General features: G+C 36.6%; 5 protein-coding genes across 14 annotated transcripts in view; 3 read left to right on the top strand and 2 right to left on the bottom strand.

Moving 5' to 3' along the window:
- Nucleotides 1-3,501, top strand: part of LOC111458332 (protein LNK2) — a 9,588-nt gene extending 6,087 nt beyond the window's left edge. For 2 of the 3 annotated variants that reach the window (XM_023100918.1, XM_023100921.1), the window contains exons 6-9: nucleotides 808-1,458; nucleotides 1,543-1,700; nucleotides 2,657-3,041; nucleotides 3,149-3,501. In XM_023100918.1, coding sequence (XP_022956686.1) covers nucleotides 808-1,458; nucleotides 1,543-1,700; nucleotides 2,657-3,011 — 1,164 coding nt within the window. In that variant the 3' untranslated portion in view covers nucleotides 3,012-3,041; nucleotides 3,149-3,501. Of the gene's footprint in view, nucleotides 1-807; nucleotides 1,459-1,542; nucleotides 1,701-2,656 lie in introns of all 3 variants that reach the window. The other variant, XM_023100919.1, reaches the window with a different exon arrangement.
- A 1,693-nt stretch (nucleotides 3,502-5,194) lies between these two features.
- Nucleotides 5,195-8,725, top strand: LOC111458334 (E3 ubiquitin-protein ligase DIS1). Of its 2 annotated transcripts, none has more exons than XM_023100923.1 (4): nucleotides 5,195-5,672; nucleotides 6,589-6,815; nucleotides 7,782-8,168; nucleotides 8,256-8,725. In XM_023100923.1, exons 2-4 carry the CDS (start codon nucleotides 6,606-6,608, stop codon nucleotides 8,574-8,576), a joined length of 918 nt encoding a protein of 305 aa, XP_022956691.1. In that variant the 5' UTR covers nucleotides 5,195-5,672; nucleotides 6,589-6,605; the 3' UTR covers nucleotides 8,577-8,725. The 2 variants fall into 2 exon arrangements, with proteins under 2 accessions (XP_022956691.1, XP_022956692.1); XM_023100924.1 differs by lacking the exon at nucleotides 5,195-5,672 and adding an exon at nucleotides 6,163-6,408.
- Nucleotides 8,726-9,428: 703 nt separating this feature from the next.
- LOC111458333 (probable ADP-ribosylation factor GTPase-activating protein AGD11) lies at nucleotides 9,429-14,043 on the top strand. Its single transcript, XM_023100922.1, has 9 exons — nucleotides 9,429-9,837; nucleotides 9,964-10,089; nucleotides 10,350-10,434; nucleotides 12,177-12,252; nucleotides 12,362-12,525; nucleotides 12,606-12,852; nucleotides 13,003-13,119; nucleotides 13,211-13,306; nucleotides 13,398-14,043. Exons 2-9 carry the CDS (start codon nucleotides 10,017-10,019, stop codon nucleotides 13,677-13,679), a joined length of 1,140 nt encoding a protein of 379 aa, XP_022956690.1. The 5' UTR covers nucleotides 9,429-9,837; nucleotides 9,964-10,016; the 3' UTR covers nucleotides 13,680-14,043.
- Nucleotides 14,044-14,581: 538 nt separating this feature from the next.
- LOC111458337 (cytochrome c oxidase assembly factor 5) lies at nucleotides 14,582-22,353 on the bottom strand. Of its 7 annotated transcripts, none has more exons than XR_002713090.1 (7): nucleotides 22,251-22,353; nucleotides 21,501-21,718; nucleotides 21,125-21,229; nucleotides 19,291-19,425; nucleotides 18,716-18,763; nucleotides 17,489-17,703; nucleotides 14,582-15,353 (listed from the first exon to the last, which is right to left on the bottom strand). XR_002713090.1 is itself a non-coding variant. In XM_023100927.1 (4 exons), exons 2-4 carry the CDS (start codon nucleotides 21,567-21,569, stop codon nucleotides 19,384-19,386), a joined length of 216 nt encoding a protein of 71 aa, XP_022956695.1. In that variant the 5' UTR covers nucleotides 21,570-21,718; nucleotides 22,251-22,353; the 3' UTR covers nucleotides 18,996-19,383. The 7 variants fall into 7 exon arrangements, 1 of the variants encoding a protein (XP_022956695.1); XR_002713091.1 differs by having other exon boundaries at nucleotides 14,582-15,240; XR_002713092.1 differs by having other exon boundaries at nucleotides 14,582-15,127.
- LOC111458335 (uncharacterized protein At5g39865-like) lies at nucleotides 15,881-17,495 on the bottom strand. The gene has a single exon (XM_023100925.1). The coding sequence runs from the start codon at nucleotides 17,131-17,133 to the stop codon at nucleotides 16,351-16,353; it is 783 nt and encodes a 260-aa protein (XP_022956693.1). The 5' UTR covers nucleotides 17,134-17,495; the 3' UTR covers nucleotides 15,881-16,350.
- Nucleotides 22,354-22,374: the final 21 nt, after the last annotated feature.

Below are 22,374 nucleotides of genomic sequence, written 5' to 3'. Positions count from 1 at the left end.
AGAATACAAATGGGTGTCCAAAAAAAAAAAAAAAAAAAAAAAGCCAACGGGGTAGGCCAATTATTAATTATATAAATAAAGGTCTCCATGCCAAAATAATAACACCTAATGACAATTATGAAAGTCCTACGGAACTGCTGCCAAACTGAGGCATTGAGCATAACTTTCAACCACACCTCCTCCCAAGATCCCTCCCACCAAAGGTATGTTCAATCCATGCAGCAACCATAAAGACTTTTAAATGGTTGTAATTTAATGGTAAACTCCAGCAACCATTGGTGAAAAGATTACCGACTCACCATTCACATGTTTACTTACTGTCACGTTTGCTTTAATTTCAAATCTTTATGCAAATTTCAAAGAACTTTTTTGTTTTACTACCAATCAGTCAAATTTGAACTTGTTCCTCTACGATGGAATCTACTCCACTTACAACTCCAAGCAAATAACAAGTACCTTCGGTAGGAAGGTTGTTATAGCTATAACTAGTAGAGGTACAACTTCCAATTAACTTGATAGTACTACAATAAACAGTGTACCTATATTCAATAATTAGATCTGACAGGTGAGATTACTGGACTCTAATAAGTTGAAAGGAGCAACAGGCACCGACTTATGGTCGTCAATGTAGTGTTATATAACTGCGTATGCCTTTTTCATTTGCCCACCCAGAACTAGCAACCTTGCTTTGTGCTGGTGGTTTTTACATCAACTTAACTATTTAGACGTCCACTTCTCAACCCTGATAGATGTAGTCATAGTCTTTTCTGTCTGATCTCTACTTTTTATTACTTTTTCATGTTTCAGATTGGTAGGCAGAAAAAAGTGTTGAAATCTCGTAAAAGATCGGAGGGGAGAAGTGTTGAGAAGATGTTTCAAGATTTTCATGGAAACTGGCCTTCACCAACGAACCCAGCAGCTCAGTTTGATAACAAATCACCGCAATACCAACGAAGCTCCAATCCTTTGATGCACCAGCCATTATATCCGATTGCTGCAAATGCATATCCTGTTGTACCCTTGCTGTCCCAAATTCAGCCGGGAGATCTTCAGCCTCAGCCTTTTATCAGTCAAGATATTTCCCCCAGTGGCGCAAATCACGTGGACAAACCAGCCGATGGTTTTGTAAAGTCTCTTACCATGACACCTCAAGAAAAAATTGAAAAGCTTAGGAGAAGACAACAAATGCAGGCAATGCTTGCCATTAAAAAACAACAGCAACAGTTCAATAATCAAGTCTCTGCTACCAGTCAATCCATTTCTCCAAAATGTCCCCAAGAAATTCAGTCTCAGCACATCGAAAAGACTGATCTTGTTTCTGAAGAAATATACACTTTTCCTGCTCAAGATCCAAAGTCACCTTTAGAGCAAGATGATTCCAGTACAGTCTCCACCACGGTTGATCGTTTTTCTATGGAAGATACAACTCTTTGCAGGCTTCAAGAAATTATTTCTAAGGTATACCTGACTTTGTGAGTGGATTATTTTCCTCCTAGAGTAACCTGACTTTAGTTACAATGCCCTAGAAATGTTTTACTACAGCTGGATTTCAAAATCAGACTTTGTATTCGGGACAGCTTGTTCCGGTTGGCCCAAAGTGCAATGCAGAGACATTATGCTAACGACACAAGTAGTTCCAACAAAAGTACCAGAGATGAAAATGAAACCACTGCAAAAGGAGAAATCAATAGTCATTGTAGGTTAGTAAATGCGCTTTAATACTCATTCTCTCGCATTGAGTTGTTCAAAAAATATTTTTGAGATCCTGCCTCAATTGTTTTTGCTCATTTGAGTCATGAACTTATCTCTGTCATTTCGAATGTTCGATATTTTATTATCTTTTCAAAATTCCAGCCATATTGAGGCATGCAAGGGGCATTTAAGAGACAGGTTAGGATCTGTGCAAGACGACAGGGAAACATTTTCTGCTAATAAAATCTAATCTTTTTTATGTCAAAACTAAGATTATTACATTGAGGAACCAAAACATTAATAAGTTAGTGCAACATAGTTCACTGTGTTTTAAGGTTCATGGTATGAAAAACTTAATCCACTCAAATTATTTCATTATTAAAAAATAGTCATGAGTGCTTATTCTAGAGAACAAAACAACCTAATTGCAAATAATAGAGTTGCTTCTATCTTTTCTCAAAAACTTTTTTTTTTAAAATGTATGGTCTGATTTGAAGTATTGCTTCCTAATTTTAGAAAATGAAGAGTCTGTAACGTTGGTTAAGTCTTAAGAAAGTTACAAATCTGGTGGGTGAAAAGGGGAAATTTGGGAGCTGAGATTATGATCAGTGGCCTAGAGAGCCTTTCAATCCCCACCTATTTCACTTGTGTTTTTTAATAAATAGTGCTAGTTCTTCTCAACTCTACTTGGTCGCTTAATATATGGCGTAAGAGCTTGTGCAAACATAATAGAAGTTGAGCCAATATAAGGCAAGAAGATCTCTCTTGATATTTAGTAATAAATTACTTCACATCTTAGTTATAGTTGAATATGATCCTGTGGTTACATCCTAAGAATGGACTTGGTTACTCGAGTACTACATATTCCATCTGTGTTACCAATGATTTTCCGTATGATTTGAAGAATTCTAATGGAATCTCTAACTCTGTAATGTCCTCTGCATTCTTTTGTATTCTTTTCTAGAATGGCTGGGGAGCCGGATGCTGAAACAGAGACCAACTCCATCGACAGAACTGTGGCTCATCTTCTCTTCCATAGACCCTTCGAGTTTTCACAAAACTACCCTGATGCACCCGAATCGCCAATTTCCGCGAAGTTTTCTTCCGAGCAGAAGGCAGGTTTGAAGAGCTCGCCAATGGAATTCTTGTCTTGCAATGCGTTGGGTAAACATCATATTTCCATGGATGGGCCTAGAAGTTCTTGGACGTCGGCAGAGATGCAGCAGATTAAAACTAGTCCTTGTATGGACATATCAGATAACACGTCCAATACTGGACTGGTAGATGATGCAGTTCTGGAGTATGAAGCCTCTCAGTGAGGAAATGTGCACGTTAGGACTATCATACGGGTAATTCATTCCTTTATCTCTTCCATGCTCTGTTGTTTGCTTCTCATGCTTGACCATATGGATTCATTAATAATGCAAGATCTTCTTTTCGTTCATCTGCCTACTAGATCATACAAACCACTGTTATGGGAGCTTCAAAACTTTGACTAACTCGTGGATCTAGAAGTATCAAAATCATGGAACATAGATCTCGAAGTATTGAAATCTCGAAGCATACAACCTGCTTCTTATGTATTCAGAAAAAAAATAAACTCTGAACAACGATTTGGAGACCGACTTGTATGTAACTTAACACGCACCAGCAATAACTGGATTGTGTTATTTATGTGATGCTATGTCTGTAGTGGTGTGAGCGTTTGGATGTTTTATTTTAGTCCGCTTGGAAGATTGAAACATAACATGCAATTTCCACGACTCTCATAAAATGTTATTCCTAGTGATTGAATTGTATTCGAAAGCACTTCTCGAGTTCTAGTCGGATTTTAGGATAACTCAGATTGTGTATGCATAGAACTTTATATTGTAAGTTAAGATTGAATATGATGCGTGGGTTAGATGATTTACATAGCTCATTACTTTGTTATATGCATGCTAACTAGATTTTCTCGAGCTTACTTTCATATTTTTCAAGATCTATATCACGTGAGCTATGAATTCAGTGAAACTTGGTTGATATTTGAATGGGCAAAAGAGTGGATCTACTATGATTGTGTACTATGTTTGTTGCCTTAATGCCAAACGAGCCTCTTGACAGCAACAAAAAGTACAAACGTAGTATCATACCTGTGATTAGTGATCTTGTTATCCAAAAGTCCAAATACAATTTGCTCCATGGGCATAAAATCAGATCTTTACATCTGACTATGATTTCTACTATTCTCAATTATTATACTTCTGCTCAAGTTTTGCATACGAAGTCTCTTGATTTGCTAGTATAAGCGATGAACCCAAATTTAGCAGAGGACGGTGCCTACTTATTGGTGATGGCGGCGACACCAGACCAACAATGATGCAAACTTCGTCACGTCACTTATCACACCTATTCGAGACTCACCAATTGAATATACAGTAACTGTTCTTATCTTCTTTCATTAAGAAAAAGAATTGCATAGATTTCGGTTTCTTTTATTTGATTGGAATCTCATTTTAACAAATACTTTTAATATTCATTTCATTTTAGTCTACAATAAAACATGAAAGTTAGAGCCGAGTATCCAAGAGTTCTTTGATCTATAAAGAGTCAATTGTTTAGTAAAAACAAAGAATAAATAAATAAATGGCACATGGGCAAGCATTTATTGTTCTTGGTCCTGCTCTTCCCACATAATATTTAATAATTTCAACCACTATTTTTTTTTCTTGATGTTTTCACTTCACTCAAATTGAATTTAAGATCATGTGATATACAATTTTTGCCTCATCACTTTTATATTATTTCACCATTTTCGATTTTCTTATTTAGGCGTCTTATCTCTTGAAAACTCTGTGTCATAAATTTTTTAAATCAATTAAATTTTATCCTATTTTGTTTAGGTTTCAAAATTTTGCTCGATTTTTTAATAGTATTTATGAACTAAATTTTAAGAAACCAAAAATAAAATTAGCCCTTGAACTTTAAACCTAACTCATTACTATTTTTCCATCCAACCATCCGCTCACTCAATATTTTACCTCATTCAGCTTTCGTAGCACTAGTTCGACCATTTTTTTAGTTTGACGATTGTAAGAACTAGAGTCCAAATCATCAAACATTTAAGATAGTTCACTATACTATGTTCGTTTTTTTTTTTTACTATAATTAAACAATGCACGTGTTATAAATTGTTAAAGTATAAATTTAGCTATAGTTGATGCATAATCTAGTGAGTTATGCTGGTATAACTCATCAATTATAAAATAATAATAATAATTATTATTATTTTTATATCATTGGTTTCATAATCAATGTCAAATTTTAGAAATTACAAAAATTAATTTCTAAAAGGCAATTTGGAGAAAAAAATAAACAAGTTTTGAAAATTAAAGTTGTCAAAGTTGACCTAATTTTTGTTTCCATTTTAGAGTGCTTTTAAAGCATATATATATATATATATATATATATATATATAAAGCGCGTAATTTAACGCAAGAAGACCGGGCGGGTTCGAGTCAACCAATTCAATCATTCATAACCACTGTGTTCAACAGGGCGCTGCCGCTTTCCCCCCTCACTTTCGAACGTTCGTTTAAAACAACAAATTTTCCCCTTTTCTCTTTTCTGGGTATTTTGAAATCTTTCGATTGGCGTATGGAAAAGGTCAGAAATCTCTGAGATTTTCGTTTTTCCATTAAAAAATTAAACCGATTTTCGGAATTTCGAGGTCAGTGAAGCCGCCCTGCTTGTTTGTTCTTAATTTCTGCCCTTTTTGTTCTTTCTCGAGAAAAATCTCTCTCTTCTGCCCTTCAGACGCTCCTCCTTCTCCCCTTTCTCTCTCTCCCATGCTTTAATTTGAATTCTCTCGGCTCCCAAACGCGGTTTTCGTCGCATCCCTTTGTGTATTATCATCCCTTTTTGGCGCTGTTTATTGTCGTATCACAATCAAACTTGCCGTCCACCCAGATTCTTTGGTGGGGTTCTGTTTATCTTTTGAGGTATTTCATGATTCCCTTGATTTCTTCATGGGGTTTTGAGTTCTTGTGATTTGGGGTTCTTGTATTTCTTTCTGGGATGGTTTTTATAATCGTCCCGAGATGTTTGAGGCCTTCGTTTCTGGATGTTCTTATCTGCATTTTGTTGGGTTTTTTCTCATTGATCGGTTTACTCTGCGCATTTGTTGTTGTTCTTTAGGCCTCGATGGAGTTCTGGGTTTAGTTTAGTTTTTCTGTTTGGTAATTGAATTGGTTCCATTGGGAGTTTAGTGTTCATCATGTTCTTACTCTTTTTCTCTTTTCCAATAATCTTTTAGATCATTGAACAGAATATTGGATAATGATTTGAGATGCTTTCTTTTCTTTTAGTGAATCATCTTTTTGTTAGTCCATTGGTTATAGGACGAAACAAGTTGGTTCTCCAACGATCAATCAGGATATAGATACAAATGGTCCAATGGGAGCAAGAAATTTCATTTCATTTATGAGCAGAAGAGCCATTTTCACTTTCAAGGAGTGTTCACTCGATTACGTATTAATCAATATTCGAATGATTGGTCTAAGGTTATTGATAAAAAAGATTCGTCTAAGTCACCTCGTTTCTTTTTGTCTAACTCAACTCACTTCCTTTTTTTCTTTGTGGGTTTCGGGAATATCCCCATTCATAGGGTCGAGATTCACATCTATGAATTGAAAGGTCCGAATGATCAACTCTGCAATCAGTTGTTAGAATCAATAGGTCTTCAAATCGTTCCCAAGTTGTTCTTATCTGGTTTTGAAGTTATTTCTTGTAACTATGGTTGGTCATTACATATGATGTTTTGGTCAATACTTCTGGGGTAGACCTATGGATTGACATATGATGTTCTTAATACTTGCAACTTCTTGTTCATACTTTTCCTAATGTTTATGTTTGTAGGCATTTTATTGATAAAAATGTCATCTGCAAATCCTTATTTTGATGACGTTCGAACCAAACCTGAGGTTATTGATCCTCCACAAGATGATGACATGATGGATGTTAGTGAAAGTGTGAGTGATCCTGCTCGAAATGGAGGAAAGCCTAACGTGGCTGTCTCGAGCAGTGTTCGTGAGCTGTTGGAGTGCCCTGTTTGCTTAAATGCTATGTACCCTCCTATTCATCAGGTCAGTTTTCATCTTTTTAAGATCTTTTGAATGAAATTGTTTACTTGTTAGAGAGAAATGCTCTGATACCAAATGATAAAGAATCACTATAAGAGAAGTATGATTCAGATTAGTTTGTTGATCAAATATCTTAGGGCAAGAACACTTGTTTAGGTGAAGTAGGTGGTGTCAACGGTGGAGTTGTTGGTGGTGATGTTAGTTATGGCAAAGGTTTTGGTGATGGGTTTGGCAGCTTTAGTTTCTGGAGGTGGATTTGGTGGTGAGGTGGGTAGGGGCTGTCGTTGGAGGCAGAAAATGGACGTTCGGCATCCCGAAACTTCGAGAACTCTTGTTAGTTATACCATATTATATACACTTTGTTATTATTACAACATGAAACTGTTCTCATGGTCATGGAAGAGATTACATATATATTTGTTACGAGAACTAAAACGGATTCCCTATAAGTAATATAATCCCGAATCTCCTAAAAACTCCCGAACTCTCTTCAAAGATCGTATGAACGGTGATTCTTTCCATTCCATAGATCACGTAGAATTTGTGAGATCCCATATCGATTAGAGAGGGGAACGAGTACCAGCAAGGATATTGGGTTCCGAAGGGGGGTGAATTGTGAGATCCCACATTGGTTGGGGAGGAGGAGAACGAAGCATTTTTTATAAGGGTGTGGAAACCTCTCCCTAGTTGACGCGTTTTAAAAACCTTGAGGGGAAGTCCGAAAGGGAAAACTCACAGATGACAGTATTTGCTAACGGTAGGCTGGACTGTTACAAACATAGATAGATGATTTTGGCTCGTTCCTATACAAAAGACACCGGCTTCGTGTGGATTAGAATAGCTCGAGAGCTGTCTTCCTTTTAGCCTCAACTGAATGTTCTCCTTGAGTTTATGAATGATGTTAAAGATTTTGGGTAGTCTTTGAGAGTACCATGTGTTCTTATGTCGATTAACTTTCTGTTGTCGTAGTGTTCGAACGGTCACACATTGTGTTCGGGATGCAAGCCGAGGGTGCACAACCGGTGTCCGACCTGCAGGCATGAACTCGGGAATATCAGATGTCTTGCATTAGAGAAGGTGGCTGCATCTCTGGAACTTCCATGTAAATATCTAACTTTTGGATGTGTGGGCATATACCCTTACTATAGCAAGCTGAAACATGAATCTCAATGTGTATATCGACCCTATAACTGTCCTTATGCGGGGTCGGAGTGCACGGTTGTTGGCGATATTCCGTTTTTGGTAGCTCACCTCAAGGACGATCACAAAGTCGACATGCATAATGGAAGCACTTTCAATCACCGGTACGTCAAGTCAAATCCGCAAGAGGTCGAAAATGCCACGTGGATGTTAACGGTACTATTCTGCATCGTCATATTGTGTCATGTTTTGAGAGGTCGGACACGCACGCAACTGATACCATTTTTTCTGTTTGATCGCTAGGTTTTCAGCTGTTTTGGTCAATACTTTTGTTTACATTTTGAAGCTTTTCAGCTCGGGATGGCACCGGTGTACATAGCTTTCTTGCGGTTTATGGGGGACGATAATGAAGCGAAGAACTACAGTTATAGTCTAGAGGTGGGTGGAAATGGGAGGAAGACGGTGTGGCAGGGAGTGCCACGGAGTATTCGGGACAGTCATCGGAAGGTACGAGACAGTTTTGACGGGCTTATTATCCAACGTAACATGGCGCTGTTCTTCTCGGGGGGAGATCGGAAAGAATTGAAGCTGAGGGTAACTGGTAGGATTTGGAAGGAGCAGTAGCAGTAATGTGTTTGGTGTTGTATGTTTGTTTAGGTGTGCTTAGAAGAAGAAAGTAAAGTAGAGAGCCTAATTTTAATTTTATTTTGAAGGCAAACTCTCTGTTTGCTCTTCTGGGAATTCAAATACATGTCTTCTTACGTCTCTCTTTATTTTTTTTACTTTTTTGCCCCTCCCCCATAAGACTTGAATTTACATTTTAACCCTTGTTTATTCCATATTTATTTTAAAATAAACAGTACTTTAATAGACACAAAATAAATTTAAAATGAAGGAAAATAGCGGGTTATGGTAAATTATAAATTTAGTCCTTGAATTGACAATGTGTTCAAAAATAAATTGATTTATGCTCGAGAAAAATATAGTCATTGGCTCCAAAGTCTAAATTAGCTAAGTTTGTCCAAAGTGGAACTACTAAGGTACACGCTTGAAATTTGACTTAGATAGCTAAATTCCATTACGAAAAATTGAACCAAAGAAAGCAGTGCTCGAAGTCTGTATTTGGCCTAAACAAGCCCTTACCCAAAGGATGGGCCAAAAATCATTTAGAACTACGAGAACTCGTCTTGTTTATTTGAAGGAAAAGATCAAAGAAGCTCTAGAAGACTTTAAAAATATATTGAAAATACGAGGAGTCGAATATATATATATATATATTAAAATTCAGTATACAAATAGAGAAATTTAAATTTATTGTAAATAAAAAATTAGAATTTTTTTGTAATTTTTGTAATTTATCTAAAAACGGTGGGAAGAAAAAAATTGCAAAAAACACGCGATATGGATGCGCGTGGTCTTTTAGTAATCAGTCAATAAATAAACGGATCAACTAACTTACCTACCACAAATTCTGTCATCTCCTAAATTTCGAATTTCCCTCCCCGAATCCATTTCCACTCTTCACCAAAACATCGTGACCCATTTTTGAGCCATTTTTGCTGTGAAATGCTTTTTTATTGTTGGCAATCACCGGATTCATTTCATTTTCTTCAATTTTCTGTTTCGTTTTCTGTTCTAATCCCCACCTAATGCAGATTTCTCTTCGTCTCTTTCTTTACCAAAGAATTTTCCTTCGTTTTCCGTTGAATCTTCCCCTGTTTTCATCCTCTGTGTATGTTTTAGGATCCATCTGGTTTATCGTTTTACCCGATGGAACAGAGATTCGTTGTAATGAGCCCTAATGCGATCCGTACGCATTTTCGAACCCTAGATCGTTAATCGGCATTGCAGAGAAGAATCTCGGAGATGAATTGTATTTATCTTGGTAATTTACCTAACAATGTTGAATTGTATTTATCTTGGTAATTTACCTAACAATGTTGTGTACTTTCTGTGATCTATTGCCGATTTCAACGTTCTTTTCTTTGACGGTCTTTTGTGAATTGATTAGGGCTCAAGCTGTTGGAGTTTTCCTAGGCGTATTTCGAGAGTTAGTTTCCGCTTATGAGTTTGGATTCATTTTTTCCAGAAATGTCAGCCAAGGTACAACAGATTGATCAAAAGGGTGGTGGTTCAGGTACTCTTTTTCTTCATCATTTCTGGTGTGAATTTCATGTGTTCCTGTAACTATTTAGATTGGGGTTTTGAAATCCTTAGTATGTATCCATGGATTTCGATTTTTCATGGCCTTGATAGTTTGGGGTTTTGAAATCCAAGTTTCATAAATGTAGTGAATGGTTGATTCATCTTCCTCCTTGAATGTTGGAACTGTTCTATATAAATCTTCCAGAATGTCCTGTTCTTACCTCCATATTCCATTACTCCATCATTGATCAGGTACCCAGAAAAGGCTGAAGGATCTCACATCTCAGTCAGCCAATAAATTCTGTGCAGATTGTGGGTCTCCAGATCCAAAATGGGTGTAAGTATTGTATTATATTTGCTATATGGAATACAATTCGTACATAGTTAGGGGAATAATTAAACTGAGAGTTCAGTGGTTGACTGTTCTGAAAGGTACCATCCTTCCTGAGAAGTTTGAATACTGTATTTAAAATTATTGGGAATGTGCTACGAAGCTATTGAAATCGGTTTGCTTTTATTTTGCTCGTTCTTTTTGCTGCAGAACCATGCTTGCGTGGTGCAGTGTTTATATGGCTGACTACATATCAGCTTACCAGCTCCTTTTTACTGCTAACTTGCTATCTTTTATGCTTGGCAACTATTTTTTTATTGATTAAGCATCTAGGACTTGGAGGGCATCTGATATCGAACTCTTAGGATTGGATTTAAAAACCTTATTTGCTATCTTTTATGCTTGGCAACTATTTTTTTATTGATTAAGCATCTAGGACTTGGAGGGCATCTGATATCGAACTCTTAGGATTGGATTTAAAAACCTTATTTGCTATCTTTTATGCTTGGCAACTATTTTTTTATTGATTAAGCATCTAGGACTTGGAGGGCATCTGATATCGAACTCTTAGGATTGGATTTAAAAACCTTATTTGCTATCTTTTATGCTTGGCAACTATTTTTTTATTGATTAAGCATCTAGGACTTGGAGGGCATCTGATATCGAACTCTTAGGATTGGATTTAAAAACCTTATTTGCTATCTTTTATGCTTGGCAACTATTTTTTTATTGATTAAGCATCTAGGACTTGGAGGGCATCTGATATCGAACTCTTAGGATTGGATTTAAAAACCTTATTTGCTATCTTTTATGCTTGGCAACTATTTTTTTATTGATTAAGCATCTAGGACTTGGAGGGCATCTGATATCGAACTCTTAGGATTGGATTTAAAAACCTTATTTGCTATCTTTTATGCTTGGCAACTATTTTTTTATTGATTAAGCATCTAGGACTTGGAGGGCATCTGATATCGAACTCTTAGGATTGGATTTAAAAACCTTATTTGCTATCTTTTATGCTTGGCAACTATTTTTTTATTGATTAAGCATCTAGGACTTGGAGGGCATCTGATATCGAACTCTTAGGATTGGATTTAAAAACCTTATTTGCTATCTTTTATGCTTGGCAACTATTTTTTTATTGATTAAGCATCTAGGACTTGGAGGGCATCTGATATCGAACTCTTAGGATTGGATTTAAAAACCTTATTTGCTATCTTTTATGCTTGGCAACTATTTTTTTATTGATTAAGCATCTAGGACTTGGAGGGCATCTGATATCGAACTCTTAGGATTGGATTTAAAAACCTTATTCAAAAACTACAAAAATGATTAGGAATCAACCCAAGGAAAAGTTTAGAAACGGATTACCTTGATGATCAAGATCAAAAGTAAAAAAAAACTTGTGATTCGAATCACTCCATAAGATAGTTTGATCAAGACTACTTGAATGACGAGGGAACAAGCTAATGGCTTAAGAAGCATAATATGCAACTTCCATTATGATATCCAAATTTTTTTTACTAAAGCAACAACATGAATGACTATTTATACTCTTGAAAATAAACCTTAGGGTAATGACCACTAGCTAATTGTAACTTATAATCTTATATGGATCTTTTCATCCACCACGAGATTTTGGTGGCATGATTAAGACACTTTATTTCGTATCAGCATCGAGAATAAGTTTTAAAGGTAGATATCTTAGAATCTTTTGTATTTTGAATGGATTCACTTGTTGGATGCAGGTCTTTGAATTTGGGGGCATTTATTTGCATCAAGTGTTCTGGAGTACACCGAAGCCTCGGAGTGCATATATCTAAGGTGCTACTCCTTTCTGCAGCAGCTCTGATTTGAAGATAATTAATTTGTATTACTTTCTAACATAATCTTGAAAATTATAGGTTTACAATTGATTCTGAAATTATGGCAGGTTCTTTCAGTGAAGCTAGATGATTGGACAGATGAACAAGTTGATGCTTTGACGAGTATAGGTGGAAATACTGCCGTAAACAAAAAGTACGAAGTTTTCATCCCAGACAGCGATAAGAAACCAAAACCAGACTCATCCATAGAGGAGCGTTTGGATTTTATAAGGTAAATCTTTTGTGATGTTATTCTTGCTATAAGCAAATATCATCCAAATGATATAATATTTACATGTTTTGGCTGCACAGGAAAAAATATGAGCTACTGCAATTCGCAAGTCTTGACGACCAGATTTTCTGTCCTTTTCCACCCCCGCAGAAGAAATCATCATTCTGGCATAGCATTTCTTATAATGGAAGCGAAGAAAGGAGGAATTACGAAAAACTACCGACAAAAACTCGAATCGGAAGTGCATTCCGGAACAGCTGGGGAAGAAAAGATTCTGAACCGAAGAGCAACAAGAAGGGAAATGCATTGGTATTAAGCAGCTCAATGGTAATGATCTGTGGAAGTGTTTAATTTTCTGCATTATTTTCCACACACAACGATTCACGTGTTCTTACTATAACTCTCTCTGTTCATCGTTTTCCTAATAAAACTCAAGCAGAAGAGGTAGCTGAAGTATATGTGGTGTACTGTTTGCAGGCAGGTATGATTGAATTCGTTGGTTTAATTAAGGTCAACGTAGTTAGAGGAACCAATTTAGCTGTCAGGGATATGGTGACAAGCGACCCATATGTAATTCTATCGTTGGGCAACCAAGTGAGACTCCCTAATGAACCTTTTTCATATTGTCATAGCTCCTGGGGTGGGAAATTGCTTGAATTCACCTGTGTTCTTATATACTTTTCAGTCAGTGAAGACACGAGTCATCAAGAGCAGTTTGAATCCAGTGTGGAATGAGAGCCTAATGCTGTCAATTCCTGATCACATTCCTCCATTAAGAGTGGTAAGTAAGTTGTATGACCTGAAAATACTTCCTAGTTTTTTCTATCTCTTGATCATGTTTAGTAGGAGGAACTTAAAGTAACTTTGTGCAGATTGTGTATGACAAAGACACATTTTCAACCGACGACTTCATGGGTGAAGCAGAAATTGATATCCATCCACTGCTCTCGGCAGCCCAAGCCTGTGAGAGATCCACAGCCAGTGAACCGATGCAGCTAGGAAAATGGGTAGCATGCAAGGAGAACACTCTTGCAAAGGATGGCATAATCACTCTTGTAGATGGGAAGATCCGACAAGACATCTCTTTGAAGCTGCAGAACGTCGAACGAGGCGTGCTGGAGATGGAGCTTGAATGTGTTCCTCTTTCTCAGTAGGCTCAGCAATCCATCCATCCATCCATCCATCCATCCATCCATCCATCCTGAACTGAGCTGTTTACAGTATTAGGGAACCATAGATAGAGCTGTTCTTAGAGATTGCTGCAAATCATTGGTCTGAGCAGGGGAAAAAGGTTACTTTTCAGGAATATCAATGGAAGAAGTGTCTGTGCTGAAGAAATTCTTGTGTTCATAGTTGGTTTATGCCTCAATAACCTTCGCGTGTGTTTAAGATTATCCCCCTTTGAATGTTTTTCTGTAAACTATGTTAATATGTTGGAAAGGAGAAAGAACTTGTACATTTGAGATTACTTTACTTCTTTACTGTGAAATGTAATTGTCTTTTCTTTTTCAAGAATCATATCAGAACTTTAGTAGGTGGAAGGGAACATTCATTCATACCTGGAAATGGGAAAGCCTCTAGTTTTCATCATTTCTTGGTCATTTTGCTGTTGGAGCAGACAATTCCTTGCATCAAATATAATTTTTACTTGTTCCACTTTGCTATGCAATAAGAAATGGAGTGTGCATAAGAAATGGAGTGTGCATAAGAAATGGAGTGAAAAGACCAATGCAGATAGATAGAAAACATTAGAAAGTCAATGCTTTTTTCTCTCTCGGAGCCAAGTAGAAGGGTTATCACTCAACGAATCAAAAGGACTAACAGAGGTAGAGCTACCTGAAATTAGCATGTCTACTCAATCCTGAAGAAGAAGTTTAGAGCCCTTATAGTAACACGAAGAAGAAGTTTAGAACCCTTATAGTAACACGAAGAAGAAGTTTAGAACCCTTATAGTAACACGAACTGAATACTGTTTCCTAGTCCATCAATACGAAGTTCATTTTTACCCCATAACCAAATTTGATCTCAATATTAGTACTATTTCATAGATTCAATATTAACATAGCCACAGGCTAAAATAGTATGTTTTCATTTTACAAATAGGCATATCCAACTAATCAAACAAACAAAATGATATGGTAAGAAAATTTCTCGTTGAGCTACGTACTGTCTCCTAATGATCATTTGTTAATAAATCTCGATGACTCAATTTTGAAAAGAAAATAATAATTTAACCCAGTCAGGCGTTGGACGCTGGTTGAAGAAAGAATTCCAGAGGTTGCTCACCGTTAGAGATCAATCCTGAACCTGACGGATCATTCCTTTTGCTGATATACGAAATATGATCGGAATTAATAAACACAGATGATTAGAAACTGTTTGCAGCTCCCAAGAATTCAAATATTCAAATCCATGTACGCCCCAGACACATTCTTCTAGTCATAAGCCTGAGATCCTGTCATAAACTTAATATTAACGAACTATTTTATAACCTTTCTTCCAAAAGCTATGAAAATTCATGAACAACATCCAAATCCATTGCTGATACCCTTCAGTCTACCAGCAGTTAGAGAATTTCTTCATTTCCTCTCCCATTCATATTCTGCTGCATGAAAAGCCAAAACCATCAGGCCATTCAAACAAGCCATTGGAAAATCCTTCACCAGCTGTGTGTGCTTGCTTGATAAGCTGCTTTACTAGCAGCAGCTACAAATTCTGAAGCAGGGAGATTACTGATATCATTATTTATATCCATTGCCAATACAAGGCAAGAACTTGGTTTCTGCATTCATGGCACAGCTTCAAACCTTGCTTTTAGTTTCTAACCTCTGAAAACAAGAGATTCAGACTTCGGCACTTGAATAGATTATAAAGCAAGCAACTGCAGGCTATTTTGACAAAGAACAGGTCAAGCTTCATTTTCTGTGGCTCACAAAAGTAAATTTGGGTGGGGGGAGGTCTTTTCTAGCTCTCCATCTATCTAACTTAAATTAATCATATGTTTCAACATCTCAGCCAACAGGATAATCTTTAACTATCAGAGGTCAACTTTTTTCAGATGACAAGCATGTACAATGACGTTTTCGCTATCCAACATACCAAAACTAGTCACATTTTAATAAAATCGAAACGACGTTTCTCCTTTACACACAGAAACCAGAACAATCTGATATATATGTATCTATGAGAAGATCAGACAGTAGAAATAATTCCAAGTGCAGCCACATACATGAATCCTCATGAAGAGAGCCTAAAAAACACGAAAACGTGTTACCTCGCCAACAAGGGAGGGAAGGAAATCTCTTACTATCTGTTAGCAATACTAAAATACAAAAGAAGAAGCAGATGTAATAACTAATAAGGGCCATCATTTCAATAGAATTTTAAGGTAGGTATAGATATATGGGTATGAAACAAAGCCTTTTTAGTAAGAATACATCAATTGCAACCTCTGCAAATTGGTGTTGGCAAATAGCACTAGATATTTACATTCCCATAAGAGGGGAATTAGCCTCCCTGTAACAGGTCAAATGAAAAAATAAACCCAAAAGGAAAAAACATGACTCAACTTTGCAGATTGATAACATACACTATTATCAAAATGCTGTTCATAAAGTACATGAACACCAGTACCCAACTGATGAACACTTGGCTAAACAATAAACCATTAACCAAAGAGTCCAAACTTCAAACTTATGTAGCCACATGCACAATCAATAATGTGAGGGTTTAGTGTTTATTTATCAACAACAATGCATCTGAAATACACACCGAAGAACATCGGTTGCCTCGGTCCTTCCTTCGTTCGATGGTTCCAAGAATGTTTCAGGAAGCACATTCTGGACATCGAATTAATCCATTCTCATTGCAATCTAAGCACCTCTTCAAGACTTCTTCATCTTCATCATACAACTTCCTGCTCCCACTGCAAGTCATACAAGGGACAAACCTTACATCTCCACAACCCTCACAGACAAATCCGGGTTCCTGAACCGGGAACCCCTTGAGAATCTTGATTAATTCTCCAGCTTCAAAGAGTTGTTTGATCACCTCGGCTCCTCCCACATGCTTTCCCCTAATGAAAACTTGAGGCAAACTGACATTTTTCTCGCCCATGACACTCTGCAACTCTTTCCTGTAGGCAGAATCCATTGATACATCACGCTCGTCTACCCAAACCCTAAAACCTCGGAATATTACCCTCACGGCATAGCAATCCTCATATGTCCTTCGAATCCCTCGTAAACTGGTCAAATACACCACAATTCTATCCTCAGTACCCGGCAATCGAATGGAAGGAACCCGGAAATCGGAAGCGAAGGATTTTGGGAGTTTAAGCTTGCTTTGAATTTGATGTTGCGATCCCTCGGTGGGCGAAGAAGAAGACTTACCGCTCTCAAACAAATTACACAATTGCTTGACCTTCCCTTTAATCGAATTGGAGGCAGATTTCATGGATTCGAAAGGGCTGTAATACTTCTTGACAGAATCCGTCCGATTGAGGGAGGCTCGAAGGTAGGGTTTCATGTTGGAATCCATAGAGGAGGAGTGCAACGTAACGGAGCGATTGAAGAAGGAAGAAGACTTAGTTCGATCAAATTCCGCCATCGACCCAAATACGAAAACAGGGGAAAAAATGAAATCAAGTCGAAACCCAATAAAAAGCAGGAGGAAAACAACCGAAAAACGTCGAAATGAGAGAAGAAAATGGAAAGAAACCAATGAATCACGACGAACAGAGAATCAAAAAAGAGGGTTGTTTAGGGCGTTTCGATGAGAAAACCGATTGTCCCTGTTTAGGTTAAGGAGGGATAACGGAGGAGTATATGCGTAGCTAGTAAGCGAAGAATGTTGTTGGAAAAGGGTTTTCTAGAGAGAGAAATGGAAGCTTTTGTGAGCCTTTCGGTGGGGGGAAATTAGGGTATGGTTTGGGATTAAGAGAGAGAGAGATGATGTTGTGTACCTTTTTGACACGAAGACGCGGCAGGCTTTGTTTGAATTCTACTTGGCGTTTCTTCTTCGTCGCTCGCTTTCATGGCTTTCTCTCTCTACCAGACTCTTTCTATCTCTACCCCCACTGGAAACGCTCTGGAATTTGCCCAAAATTGTAAGTTTCTTATCTCATTCACCGCCAAAACGTTGACTCCTCTGCTTATTTATGCATACATGCCTTCATTTCTACACCACATCATTTCGTATAATTTTAAAACTACAAAATTATTTTTAAAATATAAATTCTAATTAATATTATTTTCACTCTTAACTTATTTCTCATTTCGTAATTTTTACTCAATAATAATTTTTAAATATTTATGGAAGGCATACATAATATGTATACATATATATATTTTAAGAACAGAGATATTTTTTAAATAAAGGAAAATTTTGAGAACAGTTTTTTTAGTTACATTACAACGTCGTCAAATTTTTTTTTTTTTTTCAATAGGTTTAAAAATAATAAAATTAAAAACTTCAATTTTGTGTTTAACCGTGAGCTTTATAAGTATTAAATAGATAGTTTTTCTAAAATCTGATGTAAAAAAATAACTTTAATATGGAAAAATAATATATGAAAATAGAAGATATTTGGATCCCTTATTTGTTAAGTTATATTTATATCTATTGTAATAATTTTGTGTGTGGAAGAAAAATCATTTATTATTCAAAAGGAAAACATTTAATACCATAATTTAAATAAAGTAGTTCATGTGCTTAACGTGTGTTTGTTTCTTTTTTTTAATAAAAGCAAGTGAAATAATTGCAATCATAAATAGGAATTATAGGCCCCATGTAACAACGATCGATTTAAATACTTCAGTTTCGTAGTTAATTAATTAATTAATATATATATATATATATATATATATATATATATAAATTCATTTTTTGAAAAGAAAAATTTGTTATTGAAAATTACTTTTTTCAGTTTTAAAAATTTTAAGATAATTTTGAAGAATAAGGACAATATTAATTTGTCCATACAATATTAAATTTATATTTGGGATATAGTTAAGTTGACAGCTCACTCCGAGATATACAACTTGAACAAATATTAAGAATTATAGTATAGAAAATAATTACCATTTTTGTAATGAGTTTTTTAATTTTTAAGACGCAATTTTAAAGAAAAATCAATTAGCTTAATTAGCTTAACAAAATTTAGTGGAATATTTAGAAAATGTAGACATACCATTATAGGTGTGTACTTGATTCATTAACAAAATCAATTTCTTCGTACCTGCAAGAATAATTCAAGAAAAGAATGAAGATCAGAAAATTAATACGAGTTCGAGTAGTGCCTTACCCTACTCCTCTTTAAGACTCCTCGAGTATGATATTGAAAAGTGACCAAACCGACAACAACTAGCATTGAACCATTTTCAAATTTCTTGGACTAGAGCAATCTAGCAATAAACATAGCCTAAAAGAACAGAATAAACTTGCTTATACGCTACAAGAAAACTCAGAACTCAGTTAAGCCATACTCGAATTTACCAACCCAAGCATCTTCCTATAAGAGAAGGTAAACATGGGAAGTAGAAGGATACAAGTTACTGAATGGTGAGTGAAAAATATACCTTCCTTCTTCTAGTAGTGTATGTAGTTGTGTAAATGGTAAAAATCTTCAGTACTGAACAGCCATGGTAAAGTTAATGCAAGAACCCCAAAACATAAGAAAACACAATCACTCGACCCCCTCTCCCACCATAATTAAAAAGGAAGAAGACATGTTACTGAGTACATGCAGAAGGGCAAGATTTTTACAGGTAACATTGCAGACAAGCTTCCAGGCATTCAAAGTTTCAAACTTCTTCCCATGGGATTGCTCCAGGCCTTTCCCAAATCTCCATTCCTCATTCAATAACCCTTGTTCCCCCGAATCCTCGCCCTCATGTCAACCTGGAATTTTGAGGTGCATTGAATCAATTTTAGTACCATCTAACAAGGTTAACGATGTCGAGAAAAACAAATTAAATGATGACAGCCACTGATTTTCGGTTCTTTTTCGTTTAGAAACAGGAATTACTGTCTATTACTATGATAAAAAACTTTCTTTAAGGATATACCACATGAAGCCACCCAGTCAGTCTCAGTCCCTGATGGAGTTTACAAAAGCATTAGCTCCAGAAGGAAGGATTAAACTGAAAGTGCAGTTAGGAGGCATTATCAACAGGAACCTAGTAAGAACTGCAAAGTTTAGCTAACTCAAAATTTATCCAATCTTAACTCTATTGCTTCTTTCCAACCGGAGACTCCACCCTAAAATTTGTTTGCATTTCCCCTTACCTTAAGCAATATCCATAAACAAGATGAAATATATTCTCTTCCGAAGTTCGATCTGAGAAAAACTGTAAATCAGAAGTTTACTAAAGGGCACAGGATAAAATGTATAGTTAGTTCCTTCACTTTCTTCCCAACATAAAGGCAGGCTAAAGGGTAAAAAGTTTTGTGACAAAACAATTGAACAACATCGAGTCTTCACCTTTCAGAAGTTTTGAGTCCACGAGAATAAGCTGTGCGGACTTTTTGGGGATATTTTCCTATTTACCCTTATAGAGATTCTTTCTAGAACACTACTGCTGCATCCATTTGGTATAACACAGATGTTGAGCCCAAAAAAGGGAAAGTCCACAATCTCTCGTATATCTACGCCGTTCCAATCCACTCATTTTCTATAAAACCGAGCAGGTCATTTAGTTCGCTAAATTCAAGTGCTGTCAAGTTCCTTCTAATCAGTACATTCCAGCTTCTCGAATCCTCATTTCATAATTCGTTTACTGAACCTCACAGAAAATGGATGAAGTCCCACGGTCCAGTAGGCCAATATCTTCCCATCCTCTAATTTGATAGCAGAATTATTTGTGATGAATCCCCTTCAACTTTGTTATGTTTGATATAGAGATCCAGGCACTTCTGCCTTTTCTTTCGGAAGCAGGTCATTCCCCCCTTATTTTCGATAAATGCAGTTCATTGCCCTGCATTCAAAGACCTCCATACTCATTTTTCCATCGGTGCTTAATTTTTTTCTCCGATTCTCACACTATCTCTGATCCTCCATTTTTCTATAGAGAAGAGACCACCTTTGAATTTACAAAGTGGATAAGCTTCCCTATGAGGAGCCATCCAAGAGAAAGTTTCTTGTCTTCTTTTTCAAGGTGTTGTGACGCTGTCATATTTCCCCTAGGCATGGGACAAGAAGAATGGTCGATTTGCTAGCACCATGTGACACAAGGTTGACCTTCCACCTTTAGCATAGGGCAAAAATCCTAGCATATATTTCCAAGAAAAATTTCCAACATTCACCTATAGCATTACTTTGGATATCCTTTTGGATAGCTTCACTCACAGATGTTCTCTCTACTTCCCAATGAGATGAGAAAATAAAGAAGTGACTAATCATCTATTCACAGTCCACTATCTTAAGACCAATCTTTACATTATATAATACCACATAAAAGTTTAAACTACGAGTTGCCATGTTGTTGGATCATGAGGTGTATTTTAGAATACTTTGAAGCACCAGTAGCATGATTGAGATCTACTTGAACAAAAAATGAACGCCTGCATGAGGCTAGAGAAGGAGTTCACGATAACTTGCCTGGCCTCTTTTACAATTGAAATATGTTTCCCTTAATCCCACGCATTCGCTAGGAATGCAAGGACTCTTCTCTCCAGCACATTCCTTGTAAGTTCGGTTCTGGACCTGAAATTACAACAACATAAAGACTGAAATCCATGTTGAAATCAAGCAACGACGCTATACATCCTTATTTACATTATTCGTGATAGACTGTTCTAACATTCATTAATACTGTATAATCTGTCACAAATGATAGCCAAAGAGTAAAAAGGACATTTAAGAATAATAGATGGCAATTCTATAGTAAGATTATCCAAGTACTGATAAGATACATGTCTGCACACGCACACACATAAAGACAGACAAATACAGAGAGAAGATGATTATACAAGACCTTTACACAATCGGATTCGCTGAGACACTTGACCAGTTCCATCGCTAAACCTTTGCAAGACTTCGACATCCTTCCCCTTAATTTCACCCACCTCAAAGATTCCTGTTATGCCTTGAATCTTCACTTGAAATAGCACAATTATCTTCGTTTACAGTATTCAGCTTCGTCCTCTCGACAATATATGTCAACTGAGCTGATTTTCTACTCGCAGGACTTAACTGGAAACCAGAAAGTATGCACAATTCTCCTCAGTGTCAGTGAGGAACAGCATGATAAATCGTGAAACAATCTATGACAGGAAGCAAGGCGGCAAATAACACACCAAATTCATATTACATAGAGAGAGAGAAAAAAAAACATTGTATCATTGAAATATCTAACAAAAATTTAATAAATCAATCAAAATCAGTGAAAAAAATGATAGAACGATTGATTCTTGGGATTTCGGTAAGGAATCCGACCGAGAAATGGTAGCTGGCTTCCATTAGAAGTCATGGACGCAGAGCTGATTCCAAAATTGAATAGGAACAAACATGAAAGCAAAAGGATGAGAACAGTAGAAAGCATAATAGAACAGAAACGAAGCAAGTGAGAGAGAGCCTGTGGAATGGAGATGGCGGATGGATGCATAGATGGAGACAGATTTGATACAGAAGAAAATGAACACAGAGTTGCAGAACGAAAAGGAAACAGAATCAACAACAGCAAAGAACACGACGAAGCGAATCGAACAGCGACGGAGGACTTTACCTGGCGAGAGGAAACGACGACTACCGATTGCTGTGAACGCCCGACGAACAAGAATAAGGCGAAAGAAGGGGTGACCACTTTCTACAAAGGTTAATTTCATTTCGTGGTTTAAATAAATAAATAA

This window comes from Cucurbita moschata, unplaced genomic scaffold (genome assembly GCF_002738365.1).
Source record: "Cucurbita moschata cultivar Rifu unplaced genomic scaffold, Cmos_1.0 Cmo_Scf00021, whole genome shotgun sequence".
Classification (NCBI taxonomy): domain Eukaryota; kingdom Viridiplantae; phylum Streptophyta; class Magnoliopsida; order Cucurbitales; family Cucurbitaceae; genus Cucurbita; species Cucurbita moschata.
Note: the sequence above shows the minus strand (reverse complement) of the source record. Positions and strands in the feature narration are given on the sequence as shown.

What these genes read in the sequence shown, in the direction of transcription:
- LOC111458334 (XM_023100923.1), top strand. Translation starts at nt 6,606, where the DNA reads ATGTCATCTGCAAATCCTTATTTTGATGACGTTCGAACCAAACCTGAG. An exon ending in TGTACCCTCCTATTCATCAG is followed by an intron (nt 6,816 to 7,781) that starts GTCAGTTTTCAT and finishes CTGTTGTCGTAG; the next exon opens with TGTTCGAACGGTCACACATT. An exon ending in ATGCCACGTGGATGTTAACG is followed by an intron (nt 8,169 to 8,255) that starts GTACTATTCTGC and finishes TTTGATCGCTAG; the next exon opens with GTTTTCAGCTGTTTTGGTCA.
- LOC111458333 (XM_023100922.1), top strand. Translation starts at nt 10,017, where the DNA reads ATGAGTTTGGATTCATTTTTTCCAGAAATGTCAGCCAAGGTACAACAG. An exon ending in TCTCCAGATCCAAAATGGGT is followed by an intron (nt 10,435 to 12,176) that starts GTAAGTATTGTA and finishes TGTTGGATGCAG; the next exon opens with GTCTTTGAATTTGGGGGCAT. An exon ending in ACATTCCTCCATTAAGAGTG is followed by an intron (nt 13,307 to 13,397) that starts GTAAGTAAGTTG and finishes AACTTTGTGCAG; the next exon opens with ATTGTGTATGACAAAGACAC.
- LOC111458335 (XM_023100925.1), bottom strand. Translation starts at nt 17,133, where the DNA reads ATGGCGGAATTTGATCGAACTAAGTCTTCTTCCTTCTTCAATCGCTCC.
- LOC111458337 (XM_023100927.1), bottom strand. Translation starts at nt 21,569, where the DNA reads ATGTCGAAGTCTTGCAAAGGTTTAGCGATGGAACTGGTCAAGTGTCTC. An exon ending in GCGAATCCGATTGTGTAAAG is followed by an intron (nt 21,230 to 21,500) that starts GTCTTGTATAAT and finishes TTGTAATTTCAG; the next exon opens with GTCCAGAACCGAACTTACAA. An exon ending in TCAATTGTAAAAGAGGCCAG is followed by an intron (nt 19,426 to 21,124) that starts GCAAGTTATCGT and finishes TCAAAATTCCAG; the next exon opens with GTTGACATGAGGGCGAGGAT.